Source organism: Rhipicephalus microplus, chromosome 3 (genome assembly GCF_043290135.1).
Source record: "Rhipicephalus microplus isolate Deutch F79 chromosome 3, USDA_Rmic, whole genome shotgun sequence".
In the NCBI taxonomy this organism is placed as follows: Eukaryota; Metazoa; Arthropoda; class Arachnida; order Ixodida; family Ixodidae; genus Rhipicephalus; species Rhipicephalus microplus.
The window spans coordinates 60,045,701-60,062,425 of record NC_134702.1 but is presented as its reverse complement, the minus strand read 5'-3'; the positions used below and the strand labels follow the sequence as shown (position 1 = coordinate 60,062,425).

Here is a 16,725-nt window from a genome sequence, read left to right as displayed (position 1 = left end):
AGTCGGTGTAATGTTTTTATATACATGACGATAGCGTTTTTTTGTTGTTGGAATGATTCACTCGTAGCTGAACTCATAACTCTAGGATTGATTATGCTTGCTTGCTTGCTCAGCGTGCTACCAAAATGTGTGCTGCAATCTAATTCTAGAAGGCGCAAAAATGTTGAACAGAATGACAAACGTTGGAATAGAAATCTGCGTTCATGTATTTTCTTCGTGCCACTCGAATTTTTTTGTGTTTATGCGGCACCTATTGCTCCGGTTAAGAAATGTATGAATTCCTTTCTTTTTCTTTTTTTTACTGGAAGCTCGCACTTCTGCCAATGCACCTTTTGCCGATTTTTGCAAATGTAAGGTGGAGATTCGCACTAGTTGTCCGCTCTATGCCACTTGGCATTATTTCTTGTGTACGTACCAGCACAGAGTAAATAAAAATGTCACATTTATGTAGCTTGTTTTTAATCATGTGTTCTATAGCTTAAGCTCATTTACGTAGTTTTCTGCCCTCCCCCCCCCCCCCCCCCCAGTTACAACGTTCAATCTTTTTGCTGTCTTGTATCAGAACTACGACTTGGACAGGAGGTTAACTCTTTCGGGTATATCATTGACGAGTAAGGCTGACGTAAGATTTCGTAAGCTAATGTCCGGTATCGACTACGCTCATCAACAAAAGCTGGTCTGACATGCAACCTATCAAGACTATTCTCGTCGTACATGTGTTTCTTGGTGATAGAAGGTTACACTTGTCCAGGAGAGGCTATTTGTGTCTCTGCTTTCATTTCACAGTGATTTTTGATTGTTGTACGGTGAACACACCTTCAAGTAATTTCTTTACACGATTAGTGAAATGAAGGAACGGTGCTGAAATGAAAGAAGGGTAAATTTATTTAAAAAAGAAAGCTCTAGAAATTGAGCGAAAAATAATTTGTCTAATTTTGGCACGTTTTTGTTTCGTTTGCGGTCGCCAAATGATTACGATGGGGGGGAGGTAGGTGCTAATAAATTAACGTGATCACCTGTGTCTACTTGCAGAGCTATCGAAGGATAACTATGAGATACGTGAGAGTATTGTTCTTAACGTGGGCCTAGTCTTCTCAGAAATCAGATACAATCCCATTCATGCATACAATTTTTGAGACACCTAAAGTTTAATAATAAATTACAGTTGCACTCTCTATTATGCAATATGCTCCTATTTATGGTGTCAAAGTATCAGTGAATGGTGAAATTAGGTGCCAAGCCTATAGGGAAAAGATACGAGCATTTTCGCGAACAAAGTTCCTTACTCTGGGGTAAAGCGACACGAGCATCTTCGCCGATGCCTTTCGCTTCTCCAAGCCTGCAATATGAAAATCACGACATTACAGCCCATTCACATTCATTAAATAACGTTTTCTACTTCAAAACTTCATAATGCGAACGAAACCTAGAGCAGCTCCTTTTGCTTACTGTGGCAAGTTGCGATTAAAAGCATGCCGAATCGTCATCGTCATTATCGTATCTGTCGGCCTTATATTACCTCCCTTGAAGTACGAGGGCCTGTCCCAATGATCTGCAACCTACTCTTCACTGCGTGAGCTGATGACATATTATGCCTGCTGGTTTCTATATTTGCTCCCCCCACATATACCCTTTGCCGTTCCCGGCTGTGCTTCTGATCTTTTGGTAGATAGCGTGAATTTCCCTCACAGATAAGAAATCATGAAAAATAATTTCTGCCAAGCTATTCGCGATCATTGCGCCTTTCTTCTCGGCACCGAGACCTGACAGGGTAATAGTCTTGTCTGATTATTTGACAGAGTGAATAAAAAGATGTTTCTTGTGCCACTTGTGGGCCTCATTCCTTTAATTTCTCAGGTTAGGTGCATACGCCTATTTGAATGGAACCAAAATCAATTTTACAGCGAAAGATGTTACTAAATCAGAACAAAGGTCACGCGCGGCGCCGTAGTTGTCCGCCGCCGCCGGTGTCTGTAACCAGTATCGAAACAAACAAAAAAATCAGTAAAAAACACTAATGACAATGGAATTCAATCACGGGCCCACCGCGTGCCAGCCTAGTACTCTACCACTGGGCCACGCCAGTGCTTGGGAATCGTTTCTAAACTGGCCTTAGGCAGGCTTGATGTTGGGAGAATAGTCACATTATTATGAGTGACAAAGCGTTTGAGCACATAAAAGGAACAGCCAGGCGTCACCCAATGCGAATTGAGTAACGAGTGGGTCGTCCGATGCTCCAACCCATTAGAAAACTTGTTCTTGATCACCTATGAACAGTGGCGCATACTCCCTTTAGGCATAATTCTTCATCATCATCAGCCACTGCATAAAATATCTACACAAAATTCCTAACAAGTGTTTAGCGATTACCACTGTTCTCCAAAGAATGGCGAAGGACTGCATAATGAATACTGGCCTCCTACACAAAATTTATGATTATTTATGGCGTGGTGTGTACCCAGCATTGTGCTTTTAGCACCCCAAAGAGTGTTTAGAATAGGCTCTAAAAGGCCTATCCTCCAACTTTCGCTGTGACTGTCCTGTGCGTTAGCCAAAGGCCTGGCGTTTTTTTAAAATTTTATTTCTGTTAATTGAAGTCACTCTCTATAATGGCACTGAAGCGCAAACAAAGACCGAGCATACACAAAGAGAGACAGAATTATTATATTTTGGTCGATTATAATGCCTAAGAAAGCAGCCATACATTGGTACATTTCTTTTTTCGTTTGGACGGGACGAAAACACAATGAAGTTAAAACACGCAGGTCGACCACTGACCAAAGTTTTTCGCGCAAAATGATTTTTTATCTTTAGCCTAAACACAAAGGACGTGGAAGCAAGCACACCACAATACGAAACCAATTCCGACGAGTGCGATGATTACACGAAAGAGGCGAAAAAGCACATGCCCTGAGCTCATGATAAAGATACGCAACCATATTTCACAACTCATTTATCGAGATGTTACCATCACTTGGCCGTATAAGACGACCCAAAGACTTCCCGACATGTGTGTAAACACATTTCTCAATGTGAAAAACTCGAAAGGTTTGAATATTTATTAGCTCTGGTCATTCACTCACTATGCCGTTGAAAAAGTGCCGTGCTCCGCATGCTGCAGGTTAGGCTGAGAACGCAGATAGCTATATACAGTGTAAATCAAAGTTTTATTCTGGTGATCTACATTAAGGGACTTGTGCTGCTTCATAAGCTTGGTATATTCAGTGAATGATGTGTTCAATTTATTCCGCGTGTCTAATGTATTCCGTCCACATGAAAAATGAAGTATTGCAGCGGTCGTTACGTAAAAATTAACAACAGCAAACAAAATTTGATTTGTCTTTCACGAACCTTGTACTCATCCCCCCTTCTACTCATGCCCTTTCTCTAAGTAGGCATTTGTGCTGAGCAAGGCGCTCAGCGTTAAGTCTATTCGTGTTAAAATCCCTTATGGAAACATAACACTCGTAGAACTTTCAGATTAATATCGCTGCTTCTCTTGGGTTCATGCCAGAGCCCAAAGACTACCACCCAACAGCAAAATTTTATATGCGTATCCAGGAGGCCCACTTAAACGCAGTAATCATTTATTTAAAACATTAACTATGCTCTAACAGATCGCTCACGATAACACACCAGTAAATCAGCCCTAATACAAATAAGTTTTAAATAAATTTGAAAACCTCCAAAATGACTTCGTCAACGACGGTACCTAAAGCCAAGTGCACGCGCACTAAGGTGGGAAAGTAAATAGGCATGCATAACCGTATGCAAAAGGAGAAAATAAGACGCGTGTGGCCTTGTATGGATGCCTGTCTTTATGAATTCTTGTTGACTAGCTCCACCTTTGGGTGTTCTTCTATGCCCTACGGCGCTGATTGCTTACGGTCGCTACTCGGGGGTCTCCTTAAGCCTAGTCCAACTAGGCCTAATGCACGACGCTCTCAGCTTGCAAGAATATATATTTTCTAGGCTGAACATTCGGTCTACGGCGAATTAAGTTTTTCACTTGCCACGCCTATTGGTCACGCAGTTATTGCCACCCTCTGTGGGCAGCACATTGTACTAATGATATGGAACGTACTGGCCTTGTCGGACGGTCCACCACCGGCTACCATGGCCCTTGTCTTGTGGTGACCCCGTCCGCGAAGGGGAGAAGACGTATACTGCTGGCGTCTGAAATTCGAGGACCTTGACAAAAACCGGCCAGGCTAGACGGTGCCCGCTCTTGTTCAAGAAGCGACGCTGGGACACGGTGCGTGCAGGCACGAGAGTGGCTTATTCTTCTTCTGCCTCGAGAAAACCGACTATCCCGCACGTGAAGGTGTCGTTTCTTTATTAATGATTAATAATTTATTTCACGCATTGCGGGAGAAACTGGTAATGATTGAAAGAGAGTTGTGCGAATCGCTCTAGTAATATTTCTGAAACAAAATATAGTTAAAAACGCTCAAGAATAGCATTCCCAGAGCTTGTGCTATTACTTTTTAAATGCTTCTTTTCGTCTTAGTGAATGAAATGGCAGCGTGAAAGGGAAGTTAACACCAAAAAAGTGAAAAGCACATGAAACTATATTTATACGTGCACTTATTTTTCTGGTTCTATTACGTTTGGGTAGATATTTCGAAGCGTCTTCGACGAGAGAAGAGTTGACTAGCACTCCTTGAATTTCAGTATAAAGCGAGATTACCAGGACAACTGAGCTCGAAATCGACACCCCCTTATTTTTTTTCAGTAAGGATAGCTTGAAAACAAGTGTGAATATCCAACTTCATAGTAAATACGACGCGTTTTGGTTGTACAAAGCACGTTGCAATAGCATCACATGTTTTCCGGTACATAATGCGACTGCATGAGCTTCATTGCTTGCAAGTGGCAAGTGTATACTGTAGAAAAATAAAGTGATGTCGCTCCCTTATTTGAATAATTGGCTTGGACTCCTGGTGAGCAGTGTGAATTAGGCAACACGACAATCGCGCTGGCGTACCATATCAGATGAATGAGGAATAATATCGGCTATATCGTTGTCTATCATTGACTATATCTGAATTCATTGTCCCTAGAACTCGGTACGTTTTACTATCTGCTTTTTTAGCGACAATATTATTTTCATGCAATCACTGCCAAATACTTGGGTTGCCTATAAGCTCTATCATCGTTTATTTTATCTGAAATAAGCCATTATATGCGCATTACCGCTTATAAGTTCCTGAAGCTGTCACTGTCTACTGCTTACGCTTAAGCATTACTTAGCATTCTTGCTTTGAAAGTCACCTAATGAAAGCAGGTTTTGTAGTGTCTCAGTCCTCAATGTTCTGTCCTGTCCACCACTGACTCTATGACACCACGAGCAGGAAATCAAGAAGTCTGGGAGTCCCATAAGAAGGTCAACTCTCGAACTTAAATCACCTGATTCTGTCGATTTCGCCTGTTAGGAGAACAACGAAGCTCCCGTGACGTTTATTGCAGACAGCGTGATATCATTCATGTTAAATCAAAACATTTGCTTGCAGTAATCTTTCTCAGGGGCTTAAAACACGCTACTTGTTGAGAAATGAAGTTAGACGAAAATAAAAGATTGGGAAAAGTCCAAGTAAAAAATCTGGCCAGAGTTTTCTCTCTCAGGTGTGTAATATTTTGTTGAATATTTTTTTCCCTTTGGCAAGTACAAGCCAGTTCTGCCAAACTCGCGCATCTCCAGATCAAAGCTGTGGAAAGTCAGACGCGCCATATGAGCCGCTTTGTTGTCTGTGGCCAAGGAGAAGTAGAACAAAAAACCGGAGTGCTTGGCTTAGCAGCTAGAGGCGATCATTCAAACAAAGGAAACCGAAAAGGTACCGTTGATCTCTACAGAGCCTGCAAGGCTCAATCTGATCGTAAGCGTCCAAAAATCTGATCGTAGGTGTTGCCCCGGAGGAAATGAAAAACGAGCGCCGAAATCATTGGAGTTCCCACGTGGCAAGGCGAAAACAATTTGATGTTTGAACCTGGCGCAAACGTAAACATAAAAGTTAGGGGAACTCTTTTGGCCAAGAAATACTATACTCGTAAACAAACAAATGCCGCGGAAACAGCCGAAATAATCACGCAACCAAAGTTTAAGCGCAATCTAGTTACGAGTACAGATAGCGCCTGGAATGTTTTGGGAAAGAAACCAAATATCTGCAGTAATGTACAAAATGAAAAGAACACAAATAAAATAAATGATATAGCTAAAAAACAAGAAAACTGTTCGTATTAGGACAACGTGCCAAGATACATAAAAGTTCTGTAGACAATAATACAACGCTTGTTTTAAAGCTATCTAAATAGCGTGACTGCTCGATTGTTAGGTAACAGTCACTAGAATGTCAGAACACACACACATGCGCACACACACACACACACACACACACACACACACACACACACACACACACACACACACACACACACACACACACACACACACTCGCGCACACTCTTTTTTTTTAACTATACGTGCTTAGATTTGGGTGCACGTTAAAAAACCCAGGTGGTCATAATTTCCGGAGCCCACTACTACGGCGTCTCTCATAATCATATGGTGGTTTTGGGACGTTAAACCCCACATATCATCATCATCATCATCATCATCATCATCATGTTTTTTAATTATGAAATTCTTGTTATGAAAGAAGTCCCAAGAGCAGACACTTTTCAACAAGAGAAAATACAGTTTTGTCGCTACGTCTTCACCGGTGCGACACATTTCAACCATTTATCGCAGTTTCTGTATCTGCAAACGTAATATGAATAGTGGCTACACAGAGAACGAGCATACAGTGAGATTTTTAATTACATGCACAGATTTTAAGCGTCAGTGCATCCATCTCGTCGTCGGATGACATTTACACACGAAGGCCGCTGTTCCACGTCACGGGTTATTGGCCACCTCAGTCGTCAGTTCGGGAACTTTCCTTTCGTCAGAACCATTGGAAGTGGAGGGGCGTCCCTTTCGCGATCTCCGCCTGCGGCAGCGACCTCGAACGCACACGCCTTCTCGTACCATACGCTGAAAGTAAAAGAGTGCATTTTCGCTCAAAACAACAATACAAGCATTGGATTAAAATGGTGGCGTTCCAGATAACCGTTATGTTAGTTATAGCTCACAAGTGACGGCAACCAAAAGAAAAAAAAAAACTGAAACACATGGCTTGATAGCGTAAAATACGGAATTGTGAAACATACAGTGCCGTGCTTCATTGCCCCGTTTCATATTGCTGTAGAACCAACCAGCCCGTTTACGAACCCTTTTGCATGCGAAAACCAACGTTTTCATGAATTTCTGAATTCTGTCATTGCAGTGGGATTGATATTTACAGTTCCCCGTGTATCCGACCTTCAAGCAGTTATTGAAAACGTAGTTAACACATGACAGATGCTAAGGTGATGTGTCCTCGCCCATTTAATGTATAAGTTATATGCTTAACTTGAACTTTTGCAGGTGAATTGAGGAAGAGTGAAATGTGCACCATTTTGGGCTCAGATGGTCGAGTTGATGAAACATATCATGCGGTGCCAACACTAAGTGGACCGACGGTTTGTTTTTCAGCCAGCTCGGAAGCACATGAAGAAAGGGAGGCCATCACACGTGAAAATGCGGGTGGAGACACATAAAAGGAGTATGGGAAGAGGAGGACCGCACGCTTAAACTTCTGAAAAGTTGCATGGAAACTGTGAGAAAGAATGAGAGTGGCAGACTGATTGATGTGCAGATGTTCAACGGTAACGCGCTAAGCGTTAGGTGAATACGAACAACCATCTAGTGGTCGTAGAAGCGGCCGCTTCCCTTGCAACTTACTTGAGTGGAATTAGGATGGTGGATGGAAGGGTATTTCCGACTGGTCTGGAAGAAGAAAGGTAATTGAAAGATGTGATAACCAAAGCGTAGCTGAAAGACTGCATGCATGTGTAGAGTAAAACAATATAGGAATTATGCAGCTTTCAGTATCGATTTTCCTCCTTAGATGCGAAGCGGCTCTTGGACTAACTTGTGTAACGCTGTCGCGTTTGTCCGCACAACCCTCTAGGGGCAGCTGTTGGAGCGGTGCCAAGTTGGTGTAATCGCAGCTGCGTTTTGACGTCACTCTCCTTTTTATCCATAGCAGCTGCCGGCTCCTCCACCCACTCGTAACTTTGTATATTCCACCGTGCTCGCAACACACTTCTCGGTCGCTTTACCCTCTCCACCACCCACAACACTCGCCCACACGTTGAGTAGAAACACTAGACCGATTTAGTTGCGCGTCAGCCACGGTCGCACGGGGCCTGCCATTGCAAATGGCTAACAGGGTGCGTCTGTATGGCGGCTGCGGATGCGTGACCAAATCTGTCCACTTTTTGGGCTTATTTATCAGCGATTAAATTTACACAAAAGCCAACACACCTTCAGTGTCTCTACGTTTCAAACAAACGTTTACTCGAGTAAACGCTACACCGAGCTTCACTTCAAACCGTTCTTCCAGCACCCCGGTCGAAGCCCGTTTTAACCGGGTCAACGCCGTTCCCACCACTGTTGCTTCGCATCCAATCAGGGTTCTCTTCGGGAAGATGGTCCTCGAAGGGAACCCTGATTTTCGTTCCAGATGGTAGGTGCCGACAATGAGACCATGTGACGAAATGTCGACGACTAACTTCCTATAAATTGAACACGCCAAAGACGGCAAGACACCTTCGACAAAGGCAAGTCCATCTTTCATAAAGTCGGCTAACCGGCTCGAGGTATCGAAAACCTGTTTAATGTCTATAGGTTCCGTTCCGTAATATAATGCTCAACATCTCGATTACTGGGAAATGACCTTAAAGTATGTTTTAGGGCGCGAAGTCTTCGAATCTGAATACTCACACAGTTTTGTGAAAAGTAGAAGGCAAACTACCCTCTAAAGAGGGTTGGTCGGTGATTCGTAGAGAAGTAACGTGTCGAAATTTCTTTGAACGTTCTAAAAATGCCCTGTAACAATTCTCCAGCCTGGCCAGAAAACGCTGCCTATCAGTTGTTGGCGCTCTTGAGAACACGCGAGCCAATGATCATAGCGTGGTACTCGGCCCACAATTTAGATTGAACTCTCGAAGTGAACTAGAAGTCATTAACTTTTTTTCGGCAAAGTACGCCCTATACCCGTGTAGCCATATCGTATACACAAATTTAAGACCCTTGGCTTATTTGAGCAACATGAGGTGTAAAGTTACGGCGGCTGTCGCGGGAAACCAACCCGCGTGTGGGCACACGCTCACGATCACACCAAAAGTATTCCACATGTGAGAAAAAAATAAAAGTTCTCAAGGTTATAACTCATGCATGAGGTATACCTTAACCATATGTACATAAGAAACGCGGCAGTGGAATTATCTAGAAATTTCGACCCCCTTGAATTCTTTCACGTGCGCTCAAATATGAGCATATGGGCCCATAACATTTTCGCGTCCATCAAGAATACAGCCGTCGCAGACGGGATTCGATCCCGCGACGTGCGGAGCAGCGGCCGAGTGCCTTAGCCGCTAGACCGCCACGGTGGGGCTGAACTTAGACATAGGCCATTATCACCGCGAGTATCCAAAAACTGGGATACTTCCCGCCTCTCCCACATTTAACCTAATAGCATTAAAGAGCTCGTTTCGCTTAAATTCTGGTGTTGGCATTGTTGGTTATGAGCGAAAAATCATCTTGGAACATGGCCAAAAAATCAGGAAGGATGCAAAAAATGTCAATAAAAATTTATACATCTGAGGTACTATGCATCTGAGTACAGTAACTCAGTGGAATGGACTAACTTAATAACCAAGTGATGGAGCCGTCCTTAAAGATGTTTGCAGCAAATTGACCTGATTGTTCACATCATGCCGTTCTATTTTTTGTTTGTTTGTTTGGTTTATGCATTCTTGAGTGCCAACATTGTGAAAATTATATCTGTAACCACCCTGCTAAAATATGTAATAGGGATTGCAGTATGAATAAATAAAAAAAAATAATAATAAACCCGGGTGGTGTGCGTGGCAAGCAAGTGATGTTGATGATGATGATCCTTGATACTCTGGCGCACACCCACAAAGGGGGATCGGCCAAGAACCGGGCGGCAGGATCTTAACTAAAAAGCTAATTGTTTTTCAAACAAAACGTAATTTTGGGCTTAAAAAAATACAGAAAGAAAAGCCGAAAATCGAAAAAGGAGTATATCTGAGCAGGGAGCGATGCAGGCTATCAGATGCGATTTCAGACAGAGGTAATGGTGGGTCTAAACTGATATATATATATATATATATATATATATATATATATATATATATATATATATATATATATATATATATATATATATATATATATATATATATATATATATATAGTGTTCTATCACAGAGCCACGCATCTGCTTCTTCTTCTTCTTCTTTTCCTCATGTCATGGCTCTTACACAATGCAGGGAATCGGCCAAGTGTTAGGTGAACTTGTTTTTTTTTTCTTCGCAATACTATTTGTATATGCCAGGGATAGGTTTCACAACAAATAATTACTGAATAATAATATATAAACGTTTAAAGGAATGAAGAATTTAGCTCTATATTCTTTTAGTCTGACTGATAAATTCCTCTATTGCGTAGTAAACATCCTTGTGACTGTACTTCAGAATAGAGGCGCCGAATGATAGAACAACTGATTCGGATATTTTCAGAACCAAGTTTTGAAGAGGAGGTGCTATGAATTTTCTTCTCAATGACGTATAGCGCCGACAGGATAGAAAGTAATGAGTGATTGTTTCCTCCCCCTTACAGAAGATACACAGAGGAGACAACGCTTGACATGCTCTATGCAGGTAAAAGTTGAGGGAGGTAACCCGGCAGCGAAGTTTGGTTATGGCCACTTCCATTATTATCGACCGCGATAACTCGCTTTTCCATCTGCTTGAAAGTGCAGTGAAAATAACTTCCTCTACTTGGAAATGCAGTGAAGGTAACTTGCATGCTTCAAAAACATACGCGTCTTACATACGTGCTTCACAATGCAACATGCAATATCGAAGCAATGCGTGAATTAAATCTACATTGTGGCTGGGCGTCAAAATATGTGATTATCATTACTTGATGGTTCAAAGCGGCCTATACCCACCGAAAAAAAGCATACAATTTACTGCGTCTTTATCCTTAGGGCCACGTAGTGGGCGCGTAGTAAGTTCGGAAAGATTTCGCGTGCACATTTGCTCATGGTTCAAAGCATAGTACCCACTACACAGAGGGCATCCGTATGCGAAAGCCCCACTGACACAAGCCGTTTGGAACTGGCTTTGCATTACTACGCACTAATGACAGGATATCGCTATTGAATTCAACTCTTGTAGGCGAAGCTTGAGAATCCCCCTTATTTATTTTCCAAAAGCATTGTGGCTACGCACAGTACCACTGCGGTCTTCTGTGATCATTGCTGGAAAGAAGATGGTGAAACACATCGCAAAATTATCCAAGAAGCTTGCCTTGCAAGGCGTGCCGTCCTCTTCAACAGCCATCCTGATATTCCCTTCAGGCATGTGACACAGGTAGATGCAGTACCGGCGCACTGTGTCCTGTTCGAATGTGTAAGAAAGAGAGGGACGAATATATTAGCTTTCATGTTGGGACGGCTCTGTGCTAGCAGGGTGCATAGTCCCAGTTGTTCTGTTCCGTTTACACGACACCCGTTTGTTCATATACCAATGTGTAGGTAACTGCGTTTAGCGAAGAAGAAATGCGTATGCCTGTACACGATCTACGTTCTTAATACACCACGAGAAAGGTAAAGAATGGCTGTTTGTGCCAGTATATTCACCTCAATTGAAATTATAGCCTTCATATTTTGAAGAAGTACGTGTCCGTGTAGGTAGAGAACTCTTATTACGCTAAACAATCACTTGCTAAATTAACAATTGATCGAAACGCACTTTCCATCCTTCGTGTTACATCAAACAATTACTCGAACACTTCGATGGAGGTGACGAAGCGAAAAATCACAATTCGAAGAATAACTTATGGTCTAAGCATCGACAGGTATTGGCAACTAGAAAATCTTACATCGTTAAACAAATGTTGGTTTGCTTGAATGCATCAGGAATAACTCTCTAGAGAGGCTCATATTTAAAGTCTAGTCCTTCAGGTGATCTCCTGACCTTCGATTTGAACAAAGTATTTTCGAAACCGGCTAGCCTGTGGCAAATACAACTTACGAACATAAGCTATTCCTGATTAGGACAATGATTTTTAGCTGGTCAAATCAGCACAGATAATAGGTGTATTACATATGCAATTAAGAAGCATGAATTTGGTTCACAAATGATGCATTTGTGAGTTTAAGTAACAGAATGACGCAACATGAAATTGGCTTACATCACTGTCTTTAACACTGGACGTCTGTTCTGATGCGGTGTTTCTAACGCCTAATGTACGAATGGGCTCTGCTCAACAAGAAGAAAAACAAAGAAAATGCACAGAGAAAGTTCTGTTTTGTTAAGATGCTTCATGCGTAAAATTTTTATTATTTGTCCGAGCTCTCAAGGTAAGTTCAAAGTAACTATAGTTGGGACATAATAGCGCGAAGAATAAAGCGTCAATCACGTTCGTTTTATTTATTCTTGTGTCAGTAAACTATTCTAAGTAAACTATGCCCGACTAACCAGCACCAACATATTTGTTTCGTGATACGTTGAAGGTATCTTTAACAGTAATTATATGTATTACGCAATAATGCACCATGTTAATTCTGAGAACGCAATGATGAAAAAAATTTAAACTTGCTGCAATAATGCAGCACCTGCATATGGTATAGAGGGAAGCTGAATATGAAGTTGTGGGGTTGGTGATGCCGCATTTTGATTAGTGTTGAATACAAAATACTCTCTTGCACATTGCCTTCAGTGCACTTCAAAGAACCACTTGAAATTTAAGCAAATACGTTGTTCCCAACAACGGTGTGTCTGATTTTATTACTGTATATGCGCACGCAACAACACAGACCTTAATTTCTAACCAGTCACAATATGTTCCTCACCAGTTTTGTGCGCAAGCGGTGACATGCAGGGTCTGCAATGAACTTGTAGGGCATCACTTCAATGAACACACCTGCGTAATAACCATCGAATAATAATAAATTTCCTTATTATATCTTAATGTTGCGGAAGAAGTGATCTAACCAACCTAAATGGATCGCATACCTGTTATTTACTGTTTATCACGTGCCCAGAATAGCATTACAACAACTTAAGCGTTGTAGCTACGTGGTATATGGAAAAATAAATTCAGTTTTCTTTGTAAACAACATGTACCTCACCTGAAATGACACTGCTGATGTAAACACATGCGATGCAAAGCAAAACATTTAATATTTAAAGTGTGTTTGATGTTTTCGGAAAGATGGAGGCAGAAATGTTGAAGGCCCGTGTGCCTAGATTTGGGTGCACGTTAAAGAACCCCAGTTGGTCGAAATTTCCGGAGCCCTCTACTACGGCGTCTCTCATAATCATAGCGTGGTTTTGGGGTGTTAAACCCTACAAACGAATCAAATCATGTTTTCGGAAAGGAAGAAAATATTTTTAGTTTCACTCTTTCAATATAATGTGTTCCATGACTGATACAAACATGTTTTTATGAGAAAAGTTCCAGTTTCAACCAAATCACTCATCTAATTACAATCTTATTTTGCTGTACTCTAACTGGCAATGCGAAGGATACATAACGACTTAGAGGATTTGTGTTTATTCATGAATACTGAGCATTGATTGTTTTGTGGGGTTTAACATCCCAAAACCACCATATGATTACGAGAGACGCCGTAGTGGAGGGCTACGGAAATTTCGACCACCTGGGGTTCTTTTACGTGCACCCAAATCTGAGCACACGGGCCTATAATATTTCCGCCTCCATCGGAAATGCAGTCGCCGCAGCCGAGATTAGATCCCGCGACCTGCGGGTCAGCAGCCGAGTACCTTAGCCACTAGACCACCACGGCGGGGCTTAATACTCAGCATATGGAGCATATATATTGTACGGGCAGCATAATCATGGCTCAAAATGTTTCACGAAGTAAGCAATAACAATTACATCTTATTTGCTTTCATGACCGATTTTGTCATGATTTGACTGTAAAAATAGAGAGCTGTAGAAGTTTACAGAGTATGGTAGTTTCAAAGCAGTAAAATTTCAAATCGAACGATAGCAATACACAGTTGCAAAATACGGCAAAGTGCCACTTGCTCGTGCACAAACCATTACACAACTGGCTGCAACGAGCTGGAAACTGCACGCATGTGTTGATCCCCATCGTCATAGTCGTAATCATCATCATCATCATCATCATGATCATCATCATTATCGTCGTCGTCGTCATCATCATTAACAACATCACAATTGTTCCCATCATTATCACCGTGCATGTGCGAGATCACAATGCGCGCAAGTAGGCACCATCCTCTTCACCCACATTATCATTAGGGGTCATCGCCTCAGTAGCGCGTTTAGTGAGGCATGAAAAATGATAGCATCATCATAAGTGAACCAGTCTTATTCTAGAATCAAACAACACCTTTCAGAAAGCCTGAGCATTGATTGTGTCACCTCTTCCAGTAAAAATCTATAGTGTACTACTTTACAACATCTCTGATGTCAATGCAGTTCTTATAGAAAGAATAAAAGATGGCGAGGCATAGACACCGTCCTGACTCACGCTATTAACGCGCCAATAATTCACGCAGTCGATTTGAAAAGCGCATATGATTGCGTGCGGCTATATATTTTTTCCTATATAAACCAACAACCTATAACATCTCACACTAAGTGACTACACAATAGTTTTCCATCGGAGAATATCTTTTACGTGACTTTAACAAGTACAACTCGAACGCGTATATCGAATAGAGCGTGTGACACTTACCAATAAAAATCACAGCGACGACTATTACTATTGATGACTTCCTGTTACTTAACTTCCGTCGGCGCTTTCGCGAAGATGGTACTAATAAGTCAGCTTGGTCACGCCTCGTATCTAATGTGGGCGCCTCCAGTGAAAGCTCCGCTGTGGAAGAAGCTTTCTCCGAGAAGCAAATTGTCTCGAGGAGGCAATGTTTACCAACCAATACACACGAAAAAAAAAAGTCTAAAATTGGCTTCCTGACGCATTGTCACGAGGCAGAAGGAATTCCCTCATAGGCACTGCGCCAACACCAGCGCAGTTTCACTATGTTGGCTGGTGACCTTGATCAGGCAGGCCTCTGGGTGTATCCCCTAATTACGAACCAGTTGGAAGGCGTCACTATTAAAACGCACCGATAAAAAAAAACCGTAGGACAAAAACGAAGAAAAGCAGTCACCACTTCGAGCTGCATAGTCGGCTCGTTTGCGCCGGAGAAATATAGCTCGCGGCTATGGCTTTCCCCGCCTTTTTGTCGTTAGAGCGTTGTTTACGGCAACACGTGACCCGCTTGCTGCTGTGGCAGTCGTGCCTGCACGAATGAGAGTTCTTCCTGCGTTTAATAATTACGCTCAAGGCATATCTACTCGCGTCATTTCCGCTCCAACAAAACAAGCGGTCGTACGGCAATGGCGTCGTAAAAAGATGTGTCAATTCATGTGGTGGCTGCCGAGCTGCAAGCATAAAAAAAAATTGCATCCCCATAATCTCCAATATTGAAGCTACGAGGGCAGCCATCGTGCATAGGAAATAAAAAAAAACGCAGTAAAAGAAACAATGCTCCCAAATGTTAAAATAAAGTATCGTGTAGGCGTCAGTAATAAATACAAGGAATAAAAGATACTAACTATACACGGCATCTCGCCTCGATTTAACCGAGACCGAGTTGATTGCGGAAGATGTAGGGAGGGGGGAGATATTTCTCCTCGAAGTTAGTATTGCATGTCGACAACAACACGTACACATACACCCCCAACACGTACAACCCTTCCTCTCGAAAACGAAATTTCTCACCATGTTCTTCCTACCATTCTCAGCTTTAAGGACACCTCCGTCGAAGACAACGCATGCGCATGCAAATGTACGAGTTTGAATCTCATCTATAATTGCAACCTTCAATTTAAGGCGATAAATGGGGACATATGTAGCATTTCTCGGTTCCTTGAACTATTAACGCAAGAGGGTTATGAAGCCAGTTTCGCAGGAATTCCTGCGTTGGCGTCGGTGTCGTTAATTGTGAACGAAAAATCACCACCTTGTCCGTGACCAATAAAGTGATATTGACGCAAAGAGAATAATAAAATTAGTGCAGTCAATTAACGACGCTGACTTTTAATCACATTACCTATTGTTCCATAACTATGTATTACCCTTTTTACAGTCAACCAGTCGAAACAAATATTCTCCGTCCCATGTTCACAAAAAAGTTTATCACGTATGTCTTGCACGAAACAAAGTCGTTAGGGGGTGAAATGGTGTGTGCCCCATGCAAATGCCGCCAGTCGCTATAGAGCTTTACTAAAAGTCAGCAGCAGAGCACATTGGCGGCAAGCGCCGATTGACATTTGAGAAACTTAATTGAGAGAGACTGTAATTTACCATCAAAATTACCTGAATTACTAATCTGGCGGGGCATAATGTTTCAGCTGCGTTAGTTAAACTGTTAGTTGCTAGTGGCAGTCGCTAGTGATGGCCTGGTGTTTTAGCTATAGTTATTCTGCATGGAGTGCGTAAGCGTCACAAGTACTTGAAACAGGCTACATAGGCATGTCATTGAGCC

At 42.1% G+C, this 16,725-nt stretch overlaps 1 protein-coding gene across 1 annotated transcript; it reads right to left on the bottom strand.

The window, feature by feature from the left end:
* Positions 1-6,799: 6,799 nt before the first annotated feature.
* LOC142803746 (uncharacterized) lies at positions 6,800-15,109 on the bottom strand. Its single transcript, XM_075889617.1, has 5 exons — positions 14,910-15,109; positions 13,032-13,102; positions 11,485-11,574; positions 7,823-7,867; positions 6,800-7,033 (listed from the first exon to the last, which is right to left on the bottom strand). Exons 2-5 carry the CDS (start codon positions 13,083-13,085, stop codon positions 6,896-6,898), a joined length of 327 nt encoding a protein of 108 aa, XP_075745732.1. The 5' UTR covers positions 13,086-13,102; positions 14,910-15,109; the 3' UTR covers positions 6,800-6,895.
* Positions 15,110-16,725: the final 1,616 nt, after the last annotated feature.